The sequence below is a fragment of the Geotrypetes seraphini genome, chromosome 9, assembly GCF_902459505.1.
Source record: "Geotrypetes seraphini chromosome 9, aGeoSer1.1, whole genome shotgun sequence".
Classification (NCBI taxonomy): domain Eukaryota; kingdom Metazoa; phylum Chordata; class Amphibia; order Gymnophiona; family Dermophiidae; genus Geotrypetes; species Geotrypetes seraphini.
Window position 1 is genome coordinate 112,425,211 of NC_047092.1, and position 18,177 is coordinate 112,443,387.

At 44.0% G+C, this 18,177-nt stretch overlaps 1 protein-coding gene across 1 annotated transcript in view; it reads right to left on the reverse strand.

The window, feature by feature from the left end:
* Nucleotides 1–18,177, reverse strand: part of FARP2 (FERM, ARH/RhoGEF and pleckstrin domain protein 2) — an 818,436-nt gene that overhangs the window by 236,600 nt on the left and 563,659 nt on the right. Inside the window, exon 14 of the mRNA XM_033957823.1 lies at nucleotides 3,051–3,220. Coding sequence (XP_033813714.1) covers nucleotides 3,051–3,220 — 170 coding nt within the window. The remainder of the gene's footprint in view (nucleotides 1–3,050; nucleotides 3,221–18,177) is intronic.

Here is an 18,177-nt window from a genome sequence, read left to right on the forward strand (position 1 = left end):
CCCCAAAAGCCCCCCTAAGTTGTGTTCGACTGCGTGGATCACATCGATGTGCATGCAAATGCCAGTCAACTCACTTCTCCCTGTGCATGCATGTGCATCAATATGACCATGCAGTCACATACTTCCCAGCAGAGCTTTGTGGTGCCTTTTCTCTACCTGCAGTAGCAGCGGGGATCACTGGATATGAGGGCCTTAAAAATTGACTGGAGGGTTAGGCCACATGTTGGAGACCACTGACCTAAGCATTTTTCTACACTGGTGCACTTACGTAGCATAGTGTGCAACCGCAAGGGGGGGGGAGGGGGCATTCACATGGGTAGAGCATCGGAGAGGAATTGGCAGGGCTCTTCTTCTGTGTGCAACTTATGGAACAGATATTGTGTGTGCCCTTGCTGCATTTAGATGCCTACAGTTAAGGCAGATCTATACCTGGTGTAACTATAGGCACCAAGATTTTAAGTGCACCAATGCAGTTATGTCAGTATTTAATCTGGCCACTCATTTGTAATTATAGAATAAACTCTAATCTTGCGGCCCTGCAGAACCTAAAAGGGGGCACCCACTTTCAGAACTTACCCCAATGTGCTCCTAAGCCAGGCGTATCAAAGTCCCTCCTCAAGGGCCACAATCCAGTCGGGTTTTCATGATTTCCCCAATGAATATGCATGAGATCTATTAGCATACAATGAAAGCAGTGCAGATGTATTTAAATTTGCTTATAACAGGGACTTTGAAACCCCTGTTATAAGCAAATTTAAATACATCTAACATAATGCAGGATGGAATCATAAAAGTCTAATTTTCAAATCTCTTGCTAGAGTCCATAAATAGTAGACAATTTAAATGATATTTTCTTGGATAATATTAGGCACTATGAATCAGTGAACAAATTCTGTGTCATAGCTAGAGAATAACACAGGAACTGTTTACCGCGGTAAACTGCGGGTCACTGCAGTAAATCCGCAGGAATGGAGATATTTGCAACTGGCTTACCGCAGGAATGGGGACAAGACCTTTCACCGTCCCGTGAGAGCAGTGAAAAGTCTTACTCCTGTGGTAAAAAAATTGCGCCCGTGTCAGACTTGGCATCTTCTCCCAAGCTCCTCTTATGCCTATTTTACCTTCAGCCATGCCACAATGAAGACAGAAGGAACCTAAAACCAAAGCCTGAGACCAATGTGATTTGAAGAATAAAATTACCAGACAACAAAAAGAAAAAAATAAATTTATTTTATATTTTGTGATTAGAATATTTCAGATTTGAAATGTGTATCCTGCTAGAGCTGGTATTAGACATAACTGGGGACCGCAAAGTCCAGGCTGTGCTTCTTTACCTTCTAGCTGGCTTAGGGCTCTCTCTCTGACCAGGGGGCAGTTGCCCTAGTTGCACTCCCCTAACATTATTCTTGCCATGTGTGACTAAAGTATTCTGTTAGCTTGATTTTTCTATGTAGCATTCTGCAGTAATTTGGTTTATTCAGTTTTCACTATAGTGAAGGGGATATTTGTGAAAGGGAGGGGAGATGGGTTTTGTTGAACCTTGCTCTGTTTTATTTGTGTTTATAAAATGACAATTGTCAGAGAGAAGTTTCTGCCCACACACACGCGACTCCAGGGTGGCACAGGCAGGCTTTGCCGGCATCAGTTTCTTTTTTAAAGCTGCAAAGGTATACCGCATCATCTCTACATTCGAAAAGCTCAACACGGTTAACAAGAGTTAGGGTAGAAAGGAACTCCAGTGGAGGGAAGAGGCAAAATGAAGAGAAAATTTAGAAGACTAGAATAATCAGAGAGGGAGGAGAAGTTACATTTTTGAGAATAACCAGGTTTTCAGATGTTTACGGAAGAGTTGGAGGGAGCTCAGATTCCTAAGAGGGGAGGTAAGGTTGTTCCAGAGCTGAGTAATTCTGAAAGGGAGGGAAGAACCTAGTTTTCCTACAAGTGAAACGCCTTTTAGAGAGGGAAAGGAAAGTTTCAGTTTTTGGGTGGCTCTGGCAGAATTGGGGTTAGAGGAGTTCCAAGAAAGAGGAATGAAGGGAGGGAGAATACCGTGTAGGATCTTGAAAGTGAGGCAGGCACATTTGAAGTGGATTCTGGAGATAATCGGAAGCCAGTGGAGCTTGGATAAAAGCGGTGCGACGTGGTCGAATTTGCTTTTTGCGAAGATAAGCTTAGCAGCGGTATTCTGAATCCGCTGGAGTCTTTGAAGGTTTTTCTTTGTTAGGCTAAGGTAGATAGAGTTGCAGTAGTCCAGTCTGGAAAGGATGGTGGATTGGACAAGAACGGCAAAGTGTTTTTGTTGGAAACAGGATTTCACTTTTCTCAGCATGTGAAGGCTGAAGAAACATTTTTTTACTAGGGAGTTGAGATGGTCGTTGAAGGAAAGTGTAGAGTCAATGATGACTCCCAGAACTTTACTAGAATATTCAAGATGCAGAGTGGGGCCAGAGGACAGTGGGATGGAGGTGGGCAGTTGGTCCAATTTTGGGCTGAGCCAGAGAAGTTTTGTTTTAGATTCGTTCAGTTTCATCTGCACAATGTGGGCCCAGGATTGAAGGTTCGATATACAAGAGGATATGTTCGCCGAGAGGTTGATGAGGTTCCGGTCGGTCTCGAGGAGGACAAAGATGTCATCTGAGTAAGTGTAGAGTGTTTCAAGGGGGGAGAGATGGAGGAGTTTAAGGGAGGACATATAAATGTTGAAGAGGATAGGAGAGAGAGGTGAGCCTTGCGGGACTCCACAGATCGGGTTCCAGGGGGAGGAAGAAGTGCCCTTCATGTTGACTATGTAGGAGCGGGAGCATAAGAACTTTGAGAACCAGTAAAGGACAATGCATAACAGAATGACAATGCATAAGAGAATTTTGCATACATTAGAGAAGCAACGTTTGCAAATACACTTCAGATTGGTTGTCTCACACAGCAACATTTAGATTAAAGGAAATTTGTTTATGACTACAAGTTGCAATTAAATGATGTGCCTCAGTAAAACTCACACAGGTAATTTGCTGTAGTGCAGCCTAGGCTGCTTTCGTGTTAAATAAACCTACCTTTCGTCTTGCTTCCTCTTCCTCTTCCATTCGGACACTAACAGTGTTGCTCAGAAGGGGACTGAGAACTGGGGATATGCCTGAGGCAGCTGGAATCCTGTTCATGCTAATCAAGTTTATCCCATTCTTTGCGGTTAAAGGAGAAAGTGAAGGATTGTCCACTATTAAGCCTATAATTGGAGCACAATGGGGTGGGGATTTAAATGAGAATAAAATCGGACATGATTAGTCATAAAACTATGCAACAAACAAGGCCTGGAACATCTGTATCGGAATCTAGCATTCAGACTAGTTGGAGAAGTGCAGAACAATTACTCTTCAAAAGCAATTTCCACAGTAACCTTCTTTACTTTCATATTCAAAACAACAAAAATAAAAATGTTAACCCTCTCAACTTCCATAATAACTTAGTACTGCTAATTATAATGCACTGCACCAGTGTACACAGACAAAATTCACAATTATAAAATAGTGCTTCAAAGCATTTAGAATCCAAACTAGAACATAAAGGTTACATGACCTCAAACCATCTGTATTGCCCTGTATGACTTAACTGGCCAAGGATACAGTTCATTTGGCAAACTCACAATCTAATTGTGACCTGGGGCAATGGCGAGTTAAGTGACTTGCCCAGAGTTACAGGGAGCAAGTTGGGATCGAACAAGCAACCTCAGGGTGCTGAGGCAGCAGCTATAACCACTAGGCCACATTCCCCTCCCAAATATATTTATTTGATTTGAGATATATTAACAACCTTTATGAAGAGATTCACTCAAGGCAATGTACAACAGGTATAATTCAACATAAAACTTAAAATTTTGTTAACAGCATAACAGTAGTGAAAAGACCATATCAGTTAAAATCAGTAAACTGAAACTTAATAAGACTACCATGAGACAGTTTCAAAAATATACTTATTAACAGCACTGAAATTCAAATAAAAGATACAGTATATACTAAAAGGGAGACATAATATTTATGAAGCATCTAGTAAGCACAATCAGAACATTCAGATTACATAGATAGCATACTAATGCTTTTCTATAATACATATATCTGTCTATCTATAATAATAATACCTTAGCGCATGCGCACTACGATTGAAACTCTGTACTTCCGTGACACATTAAAATGCATGTGCAGTACAATAGAACCGCCGAGCAGGGAAGCGTCTCAGCACACAATATGCTGTCGGTATTCCAGAGCACATGGGAACTGATTTCATTGGACCAGGGTCCAAGCCACACATCAAAGGCAAAAGGAGAAAATAGGAGAAGGGAACTAGGGGCTGAAAAAAAGGGTAGGTGGGAGAAGGGGGCTGGAGCTGGGGTCGGTATTGTAAAAAAGGAACATGTTAGAAAGAGGAGCTGGGAGCTGACTGGAAGGTGGCAAATGTTATGCCGATCTTCAAAAACGGTTCGAGGAGAGATCTGGGAAACTACAGACCGGTGAGTCTGACCTCAGTACCAGGAAAGATGGTTGATAAAGGACCACATCATTGATCACCTTGACGGACACAATCTGATGAGGACCAGCCAGCACGGTTTCAGCAAAGGAAGATCTTGCTTGATGAACTTGCTGCACTTCTTCGAGGGAGTAAACAAGCAGATAGACAAGGGTGACCCAGTCGACATTATATATCTGGATTTTCAGAAGGTATTCGACAAGGTTCCACATGAATGACTACTTCGGAAAATTGTGAGCCATGGAATCGAGGGTGAAATACTCACGTGGATTAAAAACTAGCTGGCGGATAGGAAACAGAGTGGGGGTAAATGGACAATACTTGGACTGGAAGAGCGTCACCAGTCGGGTACCTCAGGACCTTGGACCCGTGCTCTTCAACATATTTATAAACAATCTGGAAATTGGTACGACGAGTGAGGTGATTAAATTTGCAGACGATACAAAGTTATTCAGAGTAGTGAAGACACAGGGAAATTGCGAAAATCTTCAACGTGATATAACCACGCTCGAAAAATGGGCAGCAACATGGCAAATGAGATTCAACGTGGATAAGTGTAAGATGATGCATGTTGGTAACAAAAATCTCATACACAAATACAGTATGTCTTTGGAGATACCCCCCAGGAAAGAGACTTGGGAGTACTGATTGACAACTCGATGAAGCCATCCGTGCAATGCGTGGCGGCGGCGAAAGGGCGAACAGAATGCTAGGAATGATTAAGAAGGGGATCATGAACAGATCAGAGAAGGTTATCATGCCGCTGTTCTGGGCCATGGTGCGCCCTCACCTGGAGTACTGTGTCCAGCACTGGTCGCCGTACATGAAGAAGTACAAGGTACTACTCAAAAGGGTCCAGAGAAAAGCGACTAAAATGGTTAAGGGGCTGGAGGAGTTGCCGTACAGTGAGAGATTAGAGAAACTGAGCCTTTTCTCCCTCGAACAGAGGAGATTGAGAGGGGACATTATCAAAACATTCAAGATACTGAAGGGAATAGGCTTAGTAGATAAAGACAGGTTGTTCACCCTCTCCAAGGTAGGGAGAATGAGAGGGCACTCTCTAAAGTTAAAAGGGAATAGATTCCGCACAAATGTAAGGAAGTTATTCTTCACCAAGAGAGTGGTGGAAAACTGAAACACTCTTCCAGAATCTGTTGTAGGGGAAAACACCCTCCAGGGATTCAAGACGAAGTTAGACAAGTTCCTGCTGAACCGTAACATACCCAGGTGAGGCTGAACTCATTTAGAGCACTGGTCTTTGAAGTAGGGCATGCCGCGTGAGCGGACTGCTGGGAACGATGGACCACTAGTCTGACCCAGCAGCGGTAATTCTTATGTTCTTAATGGGGATGTGTAAGAGAAGGGGGCTAGGAGCAGAAAAGGGGATATGTGTGAGAAGGAGGCTGCAAAAGGGACATGTGAGAAAAGGGGGCTGGGGCTGAAAAAAGGAGACATGTGAGGGAAGGAGGCTTTAAAGGGGGGTTCTTGCGAAAAGAGACCTGATGTAGGAGGCTGTTAAAAGAACACAGTTTGGAGAAGAGGGCTGAAGCTTGGGACTGCAAAAGGTGAGTTGTGAGAGAAGGGGTCTGGATTTGGGAGCTGAAAAGGAAGACAGGTGTGATAAGGAGACTGGGGCTAGAACTGAGGACTGGAAGAGCAGGTATGAGAAGGGGGTTAGGTTTGGGGACTATAAAAAAGGACTGTGTGAGAGAAGGGAGCTGGGGATGAAAAAAGGGGAGGTAGGAGAAAAGGGCTACAAAAGGGGACATGTGAGAGAAAAGGACTGGGACCGAAGCTGAGGGCTAAAAAGGGGGCACGTGAGAGATAGGGGCTTAAGATAGGAGCTGGAAGAATAAGTGAAGATGTAGAAGCAAAGGTTGATGGGGAAAGGGTGAATAGAGAGGGAGTTCTATGGAGGTGAAGGACAGAGAAAGGAGACAGATTTTTAAGTTGGTGGAAATAGGGAAGGTAAAAGGGGAAATGGGAGCCTGAATATGAGGGCAAGACATAAGAAGAATAGCCATACTGGATCAGACTAATTTATTCTAGCACCAGTTAATGTAACGGGCTTAAACACTAGTGTATATATATAATAGATAATCAGCAGTGACTCCTCACCAGATTCTCCATTTGTTTGTGTATCAAGGTAAGTTTTAAACAGTACCACTCTTTCTAGCTGTTTGATAAAATGTATCATCAGCAAGGTAAGTGCTGATAACCAATAAATTTCAGGAAGAGGCAGAAACAGCAGTGTTTAAGCACAGACTCCTGTAGCTCACCTCAGCTGAACTACCATCACAGTACTGGCAAGTCAAATTTCTGTTTGAACCTTTGGTAGATTTCACACCTGAGCATATGGGGCATTGAATCCTGACAGTTCTGCTTTATTATATGACCACCAACTTGACCATGGTTTTCTCTTTGGCTTTCCAAACACATAGAGACATGTCGTGATGTTAAAGACAACTTCCACTGGAAAAAAGTGGAAGTTCAGCAGCCACCCATATCGTCTACACCAATGTTCTTCAACCTTTTGACACCAATAGACCGGCGGAAATAAAATAATTATTTTGTGGACCGGCAGTTGAAGAACACTGGACTAAGTCATGCCCATCTCCAATCTCCGCCCCAGACCCTGCCCCCATAATAGTACTAATTGTAACTTCATTTTTCATATATATACACACACACAATATAATCGTATTAACAAAACATAATGGTTAACCACAAAATTAAAATACACAAAGCACACTGTATGCTTTTCAACATTCACTCCTACCAGAAAAAAAGATAACCTCATGCAAAATGCAGGACCAAAAAACTAAAAGTACTAATATTTACAAACAAACCCTAAGATGCAAGACTCTACAAGCAGTGCGCATTTCTTCCTGAACAGACAGCAGATGTAAATCAATTACTAAATAAAAAAATAAAAGCATTCCCCCTACCATTGTTGTCTCTCTCTTTCTCCATGCTGTGCCTTGCCTTCTGGCCTGCCTCCCGGTGTTATCTTTGGGCCGGTCCACGGTGCGATCAATGTGGCATCTTCGGGCCGGCTCCCTGAGTGCTGCATTGCACAAAGCTGTGGGCAGCAGCTCCTCGCGCGCATCTCACGCCTTATCTTGAAGCCTTCCCTCTGATGGAATGGAGGGCCTAGGGCCTGATGCCTAAGTCCACACCCACAGGAGGGGCCTTAGGCACCTGGGCCAACCAGAATTGTTCATCTTTCTTTATGTGCCTATTTCATTCATATATGGCTAAACATATTAGTTTTGCCCGAGTATGAATTTTGTCCTCTTGTGGCTATTTGGTATTACTACATCTTCAATGAAGCCGTGCGATGTGCTTGTAAGCGTTTTTTGTCTATTGGGATTGTTGGTTTTTAATTTTTTGTTTTTAGTATTCTTCCTCGTGTATTACGCACCTTTTTTCTATTAAAACCACACTATACCGATTTAGATCGCCTGCGAGTTTTATGATGAATTTATGCTGTCACTTCTGGTCCGGTTTTACCCCTTCTTTTTTCATTTTGATTCTTTCTAATTTATTTGTTTCATTGGTTTTGGATATATATCTTGTTGTGCAAAGTATGGCCATTATTTTATCTTTATTTTTTATTTTTATGTCCGGTTGATACGTCATCAAGTTTGTACGTTCTAATATTTAACCAAGTCATTTTTTAGCGGCTTTTTTCGCCGTATTCAGCTCTACAAGAGGTGTTTTTTTACATCGTGTTCTGTAAGTGCTTTTTTATTGTTTGACTTCTCTCTCGCTATGTGATGTGGTCATGATAGCATGATTGCGTTTTTTATTTTGTCACCTTTTTGTAAGGTTTTTGTATTCACTTGGGATGATTATTCCTATGCATTTATCAAGCATATTTGACAGTTTAATTTAGCTAGTTGTTTTCAGCTATTGGAGTGGGTATCACAGTATGGTCATGACCACTACTTCTTTGTAGAGATTTTAGGTCTTTATATTAGCCCAAAATTAAGACTAGCACTTATTTATACAGGTGGCCTTTATCATAGAGTTAATATATAGGTTTTCCTGGTTCATATTTTCTTATTGAGCACTATGCACTTTGGTTTTAAAGTTTTTATATTTTATGTTGAAATGATTTTTATTATTCCCAGCACGCGGTGTGAGGTCCTGCCAGAAGTGCTCCCACACCTGACAAAATTTGCGACCCGGGCCAAGAGTCAAGTCTCCCACCATGCGTCTCTCCAGTGTTGCGTGCACTATCATTAGGGATCTCCATTGTGCATATGACGGGGGATCACGGGAGAGCCAGTTGGTGAGGATGGCTTTTTTTCCCATCTAAAGGGCTCTGGAGATAAATGCTGACATTCCCCTGGGTTTGGGCGAGGCTATATTATAAAATCCAAATAACGCCCTCGGTTGCGGAAGCCGTCGCCTTCCCCAAAGCGATGTAGTATATAGGCCAAGATGTCTCCAAAACTTTGAGTGAATGAATCCCGAAGTCCACACCCACTATGTCGGGTCCTGAGACACTGTGTGAAGAAAGGGTTCGAGGTACAATAGAAATAAGAGGGGTGACAGGGGACAGCCCTGTCGAGTTCCCCTCTCAATAGGTATTGGGTCAGTAATAATGTCATTGACAAGTAGTCTTGCTGTTGGAGTGGAATATAAAGTGCGTAATGCCGAGGTGAACCAGCCAGATATCCCCATACAATTTAACACTTCAAAGAGGTACGTCCAATTGACCTGGTCGAACGCCTGTGCCACATCCAAACTGAGTAGAATCATAGGAGTGTCATGAAATTGCGTATGCGCTAAGGCTATCAATGCTTTACGGACGTTGTGTACTGCTTGTCTACCCTGTACAAAGCCGACTTGTGTGGATGCAATCACATCGGGGAGAAGGGTCTCTAATCTATCAGCTAAGATTTTGGACAGAATTTTGATGTCTACATTCAGCAAAGAAATTGGGCGATAGGATTCGGGAGCAGAACTGTCTTTGCCAGGCTTCAATATCAATGTGATTAAAGCCTCATTCGCTTCTCCAGGGAAATGTTCATCCTGGATTACCTGGGAGTAATAGTCCCTTAAAAAGGACTAAGCTGCCCTGAGAGCAGTTTATAAAATTCTGCCGTAAAGCCATCCGGCCCTGGAGCCGAAAAATTCCGTTGATTGTGGATAGCTTTATGTAGTTCTTTAGGGGTGATGGGTGCATTAAGAAACCTAACATCCGAGTCAGAAAGCGGTTGTAGACCGGAATCCGCGAAATAGTCCTTAATAAGGGGTTCAGCTCCCGAGTCCCGGCGCCCATATATCTTCCCGAAGTGGGACTGAAAAAGTTGTGCAATGTGTTCAGTAGTGTGGTGAAATTGGCCCGTACTATCCCTCAATCCCAGAACATAACGGTGACCCCACACCTGGGCAGTCAAGTGGGCTAATAACTTCCCTGCCCGATTTCCATAGTGATGGTAGCGAAATTTTTGATACAAGAGCATTTTCACCGTGCGCTCATGTATATAGGAGTTGAGAGTCGTTTCCAAGGAAGCTAAGTGTTCCCTAGCGTGGCGGGTCGGGAACAGGGTATACTGACGCTTAACGCTTGCTAGTTCTTTTTCCAACCGCAGTATTCCCCGGGACAAACGGCGATTACGCGCTATTACATAAGCTATACAATCTCCTCTGAGCACCACCTTAGCCGTGCTCCAAAACAGTGTTGGATCATTGCTATGCTGACCATTAAAGTCTAGGAATTCACCCCATTTAGTCGTTAGGTATGTTTTGAAATGGTCATCAGAAAATAGATAACTAGGGAAGTGCCAACGTACAGGTCCGCGTAAACCGAAGCCCACATTCACATCTAGCCAGATCATCGCGTGATCTGAAATCACCGCCGGGCCTATTACCGCTGCATCCACATTTAGAAATGCTCTGCACGTGGTAAGGATGTAATCTATCCTAGATTGTGTGTTATATGCTCTGGAGCGGTGTGTGTAATCCTGTTCAGTGGTATGGAGAATTCTCCACGGGTCCACCAGATCTAAAGTGGCGCAAAGATAGGGCAGGCCTCTGGTATGAGATATACTCGCACCAGGTCCCGGCTGAGAACGATCACAAGTCGGGTCAAACACCTGATTGAAATCCCCTGCAATGTATACCGGATCAGTAACCCGCCCAAGAAGCATGGCAGTGAGACCCTCAAAGAAGGAATGGTCATAGGTATTAGGTGCATATGTGCCTACTGACAGCTGCAGCATGAGGTAGCGGCCCTGTGGGTCCGAGGCTACTACTTTCGCATTGTAAGGCAATGGCTTACTAATCAGTATCGCCACCCCTGCCCGCTTATGAGTTGAAGATGCTGCATGCACTGCGGCTACCCAGGACCTCCTCAATTTCTGATGTTCCAAGTCTGTAAGTCGGGTTTCTTGCAGACAGGTTATGTCTACCTTATGTCGTTTGAGCTGTGTTAAAATTTTTGTTCGTTTTATGGGAGAGGTAATGCCTGAAACATTCCAGGATACTATTCTCAAAGTGTTAGCCAGCAGGTACAAAAAGGGCTAGTACAAATATATAAAATGCTAAGTGCGGAAAAAATCCACCCTGGGTTCCCAGCCATGCCCAGGGCAGCCACATGACGCTCAGGACCTGCCCGAGCAGCACCAGTACCATGGTAAATGTCAGGTGCAGGAGTATCGCAGCAGGGTCTGATCCCACCCTTCCCAATAATCGAAAGAATACCAGCAGCAACCATGTAGGCCAAGGACTCCCTCCCCCCCTCCCTTCCCAACCTTCTCCCCAATTGCATGGTTGTGGTCACAGCCTCAGGTTCGCCCTAGGCGGTCCCAAAGGTGTGAAAGATCACAAAACAATGCCACTCCGGGCCCCGAGTTCCCATACAGTAAATACAATAGTCATAAGAGCAGTCTGCAGAGCAAATGAGCGTTAGGATGAGCTCAAATATACAGTATATCAATTTCTGAACTAGAACAGGAAAAAACACAAAATTGTAAACAAACTTAAACCAGAATAGCAAGGAACAGTCATATTATCTGAGATCCAGGCTTCCCACAAACCAGGAGATCCCGGTGCATCCACAATGCCACAGGCACACAGGAGCATGTGACAAACAAGGAAGCACACCATGTGCTCTTTCACGTAAGGTCCGACTGGGGCAACACCTGAGTGTTCACATAAAGGGCCGCCTCAGCCGCGGCCTCAAATACCTGCCAGCGTCCCTGATGGTAAATTTTCAAAGTGGCTGGATATAAAAAGAGAAAGCGTATTTTTTTTCAGCCAAAGAGGAGCATAGTGGGTAGAATTGCTTCCTGCGCTCCGTTAGGGCCACAGAGTAGTCCTGGAAAATGCGCACCTCAGACTCCTCAAATGCTAAAGTCTCCCGAAGTTGTTTATATTTGCGCAAGATTTCCACTTTATGGTTATAGTTTAAAAGTTTGGCTATTACCATGCGAGGCCTCGCCTCTCTTGCTTGTTCTCGGCCTAGCCGGTGTGCTCTCTCCAGTCGAATAGACCCCAGGCCCTCCTTCAAGGGAAAGGAACTGGTCAGCCAGGCCTCCAGCACCTGCAGGAGCTTAGGACCGGGTACTGTTTCCGGAATCCCCAAAAAACATAAGTTAGATCTTCTGGATCTATTTTCAAGATCATCCAGTCTTTCTGCTTGTTTTTGAGTCAGAGCCTGCAGTTCCTGTAACGTGGTGTTATGTGCCTGCTGTGTATCCTCGACGCTGGAAACCCGAGTCTCCAGCGCTGTGGTGTGGCTAGTAGTCTCCATAAGTAGATTTTCAAGCTTTTGGAGCTGTTCAGAAAGTTTTTCTATGCTGGGCTGCATTGCCACTGTTACTGCTTGAATGAGGGCCGTCAGCGCCTCCGGCACTATTTGCTGAATCGCGGCTGTGGAGATGACCGGCGCCATTTTGTCAGCGCCGTGCTGCGGGCGGTCCCAATCCTTTTTTTGAGTGTGGGTGGACATCGGCGACGCAGGAGAGGACAGAAATCTGTCCATATATTGTGCACAGCAAGCACTGCAAAGCGCTGTCTCCCGGCTCACCTCCAAAGGCTAGTAATAGGGCACTTCAGGACTCGGGGCCCAGGAGCTCAGGCAGCCTGCTTCTGCCTTGGCTCAGTGCATCACGTGATCTCCCAGTTTTTATATTTTAAAGTATGAGATTTAGTGGCCTATTTCTGTATGTAGATTTGCCCATTTTTAATTTTGTGTATTTACTTAATCAATCATATTTTCTTCTTGTATTATTAGTGAAATTTTAGTGAACATTGAATATAATCTTTTTAGTGAACATCCAATGCAATTTCTTGAACTTTATACAGATTTGTGAGGTATGTTTAATTAATTTGTACATTCAAGTTATAGTACATTGATTTTTAAATATATATTTTTTACACATGGAGGGGCATAATCAAAAAAAGTGTCTAAAGTCCCCATTTGGCCTAAGTCCCTAAACGTTCAACCCAGAAGCAGGGAAAGTGTCCATAACCAAAACAAACGTCCATGTTTTGATTATGGCCTTCCTCTGCCTAAACACCCAATCTCCACTACGTCTAAAAGTACACACACAGCACGTCTACACTTTTTAGCCATAATGAAAGAAAAAAATGCCTAAGCCCCAAACGTCCAACAGAAGAGCTTTTAGGCCTAAGGCTCCCGGGCCTATTCTGATTGGCCCAGGCGCCTTAGGCCCCACCAGTAGGCGGGGCTTTGGTAAGGCTGGGCCAATACGGCCCCATTCTTCTGTGGGCTGCCTGCCGGACGGACGGGTTTGGCACCTGTCTGTCCGGCCAATGAAAAAAATGTACGGGGAAGGGGGGTGGGGGTGAGGGGGTCGGCCGGGGGGGTTGCGGGTCGGCTGGGGGGGCCGATCGGGGGTTCTGGGGGGGTGGACGTTGGGGGGAGGGGGGTTCGTCGAGGGCAGGAGGGCCTGGGATCCCTCCTGCCCATAATAAGAACATAAGAAGTTGCCTCCACTGGGTCAGACCAGAGGTCCATCGCGCCCAGCGGTCCGCTCCCGCGGCGGCCCATCAGGTCCATGACCTGTGAAGTGGTTTCTGTCTAATCCTATAACCTACCTCTACTTCTATCTGTACTCCTCAATCCCCTTTTCTTTTAGAAACCTATTTAGACCATCCTTGAACCCCTGTAGCGTGCTCTGGCCTATCACAGCCTCCGGGAGCGCGTTCCATGTGTCCACCACCCTCTGAATGAAAAAGAACTTCCTAGCATTTGTTCTAAACCTGTCCTTTTTCAATTTCTCCGAGTGCCCCCTTGTACTTGTGGCTCCCCACAGCCTGAAGAATTTGTCCCTGTCTACCTTCTCTATGCCCTTCATGATTTTGAAGGTTTCTATCATGTCTCCCCTAAGTCTCCGCTTTTCCAGGGAGAATAGCCCCAGCATTTCCAATCTGTCAGCATATGAGAAGTTTTCCATACCTTTTATCAACTTTGTCGCTCTTCTCTGGACTCCCTCAAGTACCGCCATGTCCTTTTTGAGGTACGGCGACCAGTACTGGACACAGTACTCCAGATGTGGGCGCACCATCGCCCGATATAGTGGCAAAATGACTTCCTTCGTCCTGGTCGTGATACCCTTTTTGATGATACCCAACATTCTGTTCGCTTTCTTTGAGGCTGTCGCACACTGTGCTGATGCTTTCAATGTTGTGTCCACCATCACCCCCAGGTCTCTTTCAAGTTTGCTCACCCCCAGCAACGATCCCCCCATTTTATAGTTGAACATCGGGTTCTTTTTCCCTACATGCATGACTTTGCATTTCTCCGTGTTAAAACTCATTTACCATTTTCTTGCCATGTAGTGGGGGGTCGCCTGGGCCAGGAGGGGTTGGGCTCCCTCCTGGCCCGATCGAGTAAGGGGGGGGGGGTCGCAGCTGCCACGGGGCAAGAGGGCTTGGGCTCCCTCTTGCTCCGATCAAGTCGGGGGGTCTCGGCTTCAGCAGGGCAAGAGGGCTTGGGCTCCCTCTTGCCCCAATCGAGTCGGGGGGTCGTGGCTTCAGCAGGGCAAGAGGGCTTGGGCTCCCTCTTGCCCCGATGTTGTTTGGAGGGGGGAGTGATCCATCGTGACAGGAGATGCCTTTTCTCCCCTACCGCGATGCCATCACTCCTCTACCGGAACTGCCACGGGTCGCGGCAATTCGGGTAGAGGAGTGATGGCATCGCGGTAGGGGAGATGAGGCATCTCTTCTGCCGTGATGGTTAGGTTGCCGGGTCGCTGAACTGATGGCACCAGCGGCCATCAGCTCAGCGGCCCCTTTTTCGGCACTTAGACCTGGTTTTCTTTCGTCTAAGTCAAACAGGTCTAAGTGCCGACTAAACTGTTTTGGTTATAGGTGTTGTACGCCTAGGTGTAGGTGGGCCCACCTCCCGCCCTTTCCCCTCCTCTAAACACACCTCTTTTCTCTCTGTGCGTCTAGAGGCAGGGGAAAGGCCTAAGCTGTTTTTAGATACGTCTAAAAACCAGCTTTGGTTATGGGTACTTGGACGATCAGGCTTTTTGATCGTCCAAGTAGCCACTAAAGACACTTTTTAGACGTTTTTTTTTTTTTTTATTATTACCCCCATTGCTTCTGAGCAAATTTTACTAGATGTGTATGTATTTTTAAATTATGATATATTGTTTCAGAGGAGGGGTTTGTTTACATATAATATGCCATGATGTGTCCCACTGATTTTTTTTTGAGTTTTTTTAATATATATATATTGTTTTTATGGATTGATAAGATATAGTACATTCATCTTATATATTGGTTCATAGTATTTATGATCAATTGATCTTGTATTCACATTTCATGTGTTTTTAGCACATTAAATTAGTACCCTTTTTTAAAGAGAGATATGATCACACATTATATTTTAAGATATTTTTGAGAATGAACCTCAATGTTATATAATTATAAATATAGTATATGTGGGTATCGATTTTTAAATTTGTATATGGTGGTGCTATAGTATGTGTTTATCTTCCCATTTTTTCACTGTATGTTGCACTTTTTGTCTGCTTTTTGTCTTCAACATGATGGCTTTCTATATTTAAATTGTTTTTATATTGATTAATATATATGTTTATAATTGTAGACTCCTGATGCAGGCCTTTATGGCCGAAACATGTACATGTCGAGTCAACATATGATATATTGAAGAAATAAAGAATTGTGTTTGATATTTTAAGCTTACCAGTCTTTCTTGGAAGTTTCCACTATTTCGAGTCTGAGTGGTGTTTCTGTGGATTTGACTCTCCTGTGTTTTCCTATAAAACAAATTAGCTCATCCACACAGCATTTAATGGCATTCATCTCTCCATACAAACCTGTAGGGGATGACAACTATTTGATGTTGGTTCACATTTTCTTCCAGGCATGTTATATTCAGGTGCAGTAGGAATTTCCTTATCTTTGAAGGGCTCACAATCTATGTTTGTACCTGAGGCAATGGAGAGTTAAGTGACTTGCCCACGGTCACAAGGATCTGTGGTGGGATTTGAACTGGGCCTCCCTAGTTCTCAGCCAGCTGCTATAACTGAGCCTACTTCTCCATTCCATTGGATTAATTCAGAAATGGGCAACCTTCATAAACAGAGCCATATGAATGTCAGTATTATACCTGGTGGGCTACAACATTCCATAATACCAAAACCAGAAATGCACAAAGCTCTATAAACCTTCCATGATAAATAAAGATTTAACTAAAATGATGGCATTCAAACTGCTAAATAGCTATTCTTAAAATATTAGCAAAATACAGTTTTTACAATTGCCAAAACTCTGGTTATTGACTTTCTGTGTATATTTTCCATGGTCTTGTAGGATATATTTGACCCACAGGCCGCACATTGCCTGCCCAAGAATTAGTATTTTTTTTTAAAATTTCTTTATTATTTTTCATAAATCTTATAAGACAACTCTGAGAACTTCATAGAGATCAGACTCCACAGGTGACCCTTGAGGGGAGGAATGCTGGCCTAGTGCCTAACCCTCAGTAAGCCTGATTCTAACAGAAAGGTTGTAGAGGCCCAGCATTAAAGATAGTTTTCACAGCAACCTGTGAACTGCATATATAATTTACATATATTTGTTTGAGGACAGAGCTGTTGACTAAAAAGCTTTTTTGAATCTGTTTAGGACATTTTTGAGACTTTGGGGAATGGTAAGTGGGAGAAGGCCTAGAAAACTGTTAAGTCAGGCCAAGCGCGTTATATTTCAGGGGGCTTGGGGGGGGAGATGAATCCTCTCACCCTAACTGAAAAGCGCTCCTGAAGAGAGACCTCTGGCTGGTTTCAGCCTCTTAGTTTGAGACTGAACTCTGAGGACTTTCTTAGAAATCAGACTCCACAGGTAAACCTTGAAGTTAATTCTCTCCCCTCCACCCCAAGATGGAGCTTTTTTGGCACTTCAGCCAATCAGGAAGAGGTGGTTGAGACAGAGACTGTGTCTGAATTCAAGAAAGCATAGGATAGGAAGCGAAAATGGTTACTGTGGATGGGCAAACTGGATGAGCAATTTGGCCTTTATCTGCCATCATATTTTTAACTTTGCTAGAGCAATACAGAGAGACACTACTTAAACATAACAGAATGAAAAACAAATAAGGAAAAAAATTTCAGTTCTTCCTTAGACCATAATATTATATAAAGGAGGAAAGCACTAAGAAAATAGAAGAAAAGAAATAGGAAAAATAATCTTTACTCACTAACCATCCCCCCCTTTCACAAAACCGTAGCACTTTTTTTTGCACCAGCCACAGAGGTAATAGCTCTGAAGCTCATAGAATTCCTATCAACATCAGAGCTGTTACCGCCACAGCTAGCACTAAAAGCCATTGCTACGGTTTTGTAAAAGGGGGGCTAAAGAAGCATATAAGGCTTTATCACTGAATCACTTCCTATTTACTTAATAGTAAGAAATCACTCAAACAATTTTCTTTAAATCTAGAAAGGCTCTTAATTGTTTCTGGGATAAAGAAAACATACTTTAAACCAGCAAATTTAACAACACATTTACATGGTAAGCTAATAAAAATGAAGCCCCCAAAGATCTTGTTTCCTGCCTCATAGCAAGAAATAATTTCCTCCTTTCTTATTTTTAGTCACATCTGGATATATCCATATCTTTTTCCTGTACAACAACTCAGATGAGTGACAAAACACAAGAGACACTAAGGGGCAGATTCTGTAAAGGACATTTAAAATTAGGCGTTGTTTAGACGTCCAGGAGCAGAATGCTGAGTGCGATTCTATAATGCAGGCTTGTCCCAACAGGTAGATTGTGGAGGGGTCAAAAGTAGATCAACCGCCCTGCTTGGCTCAATCTCTCCAGCAGCAACCCCAGTCGCTAGGAGAGAGCTCGTGCCGGCAGGTCTTATGCTGAGGGCTTGCCTTGCCGCTACTGCTGAACCTTTACCTGTCTTTTTTCCCTGCCTGCAGGAATCTTGCCTGCAGGTGCACTGGGGGCTTGTTTTCATGGAAATAGTTTGTGGGTACCCCAGGGGGCCGCTACCTGCACCCCACAATTAAACGCCACAGGCCCGGCATCATACCTGGTCTCCTGCCTCTCAGAATCACCCATTCCTGCCCCCGCCACAACACCCCTTAGAAATGTATTATATACCGGGCGATATCCATTCGCCTGGGCTTTACCTGAAAA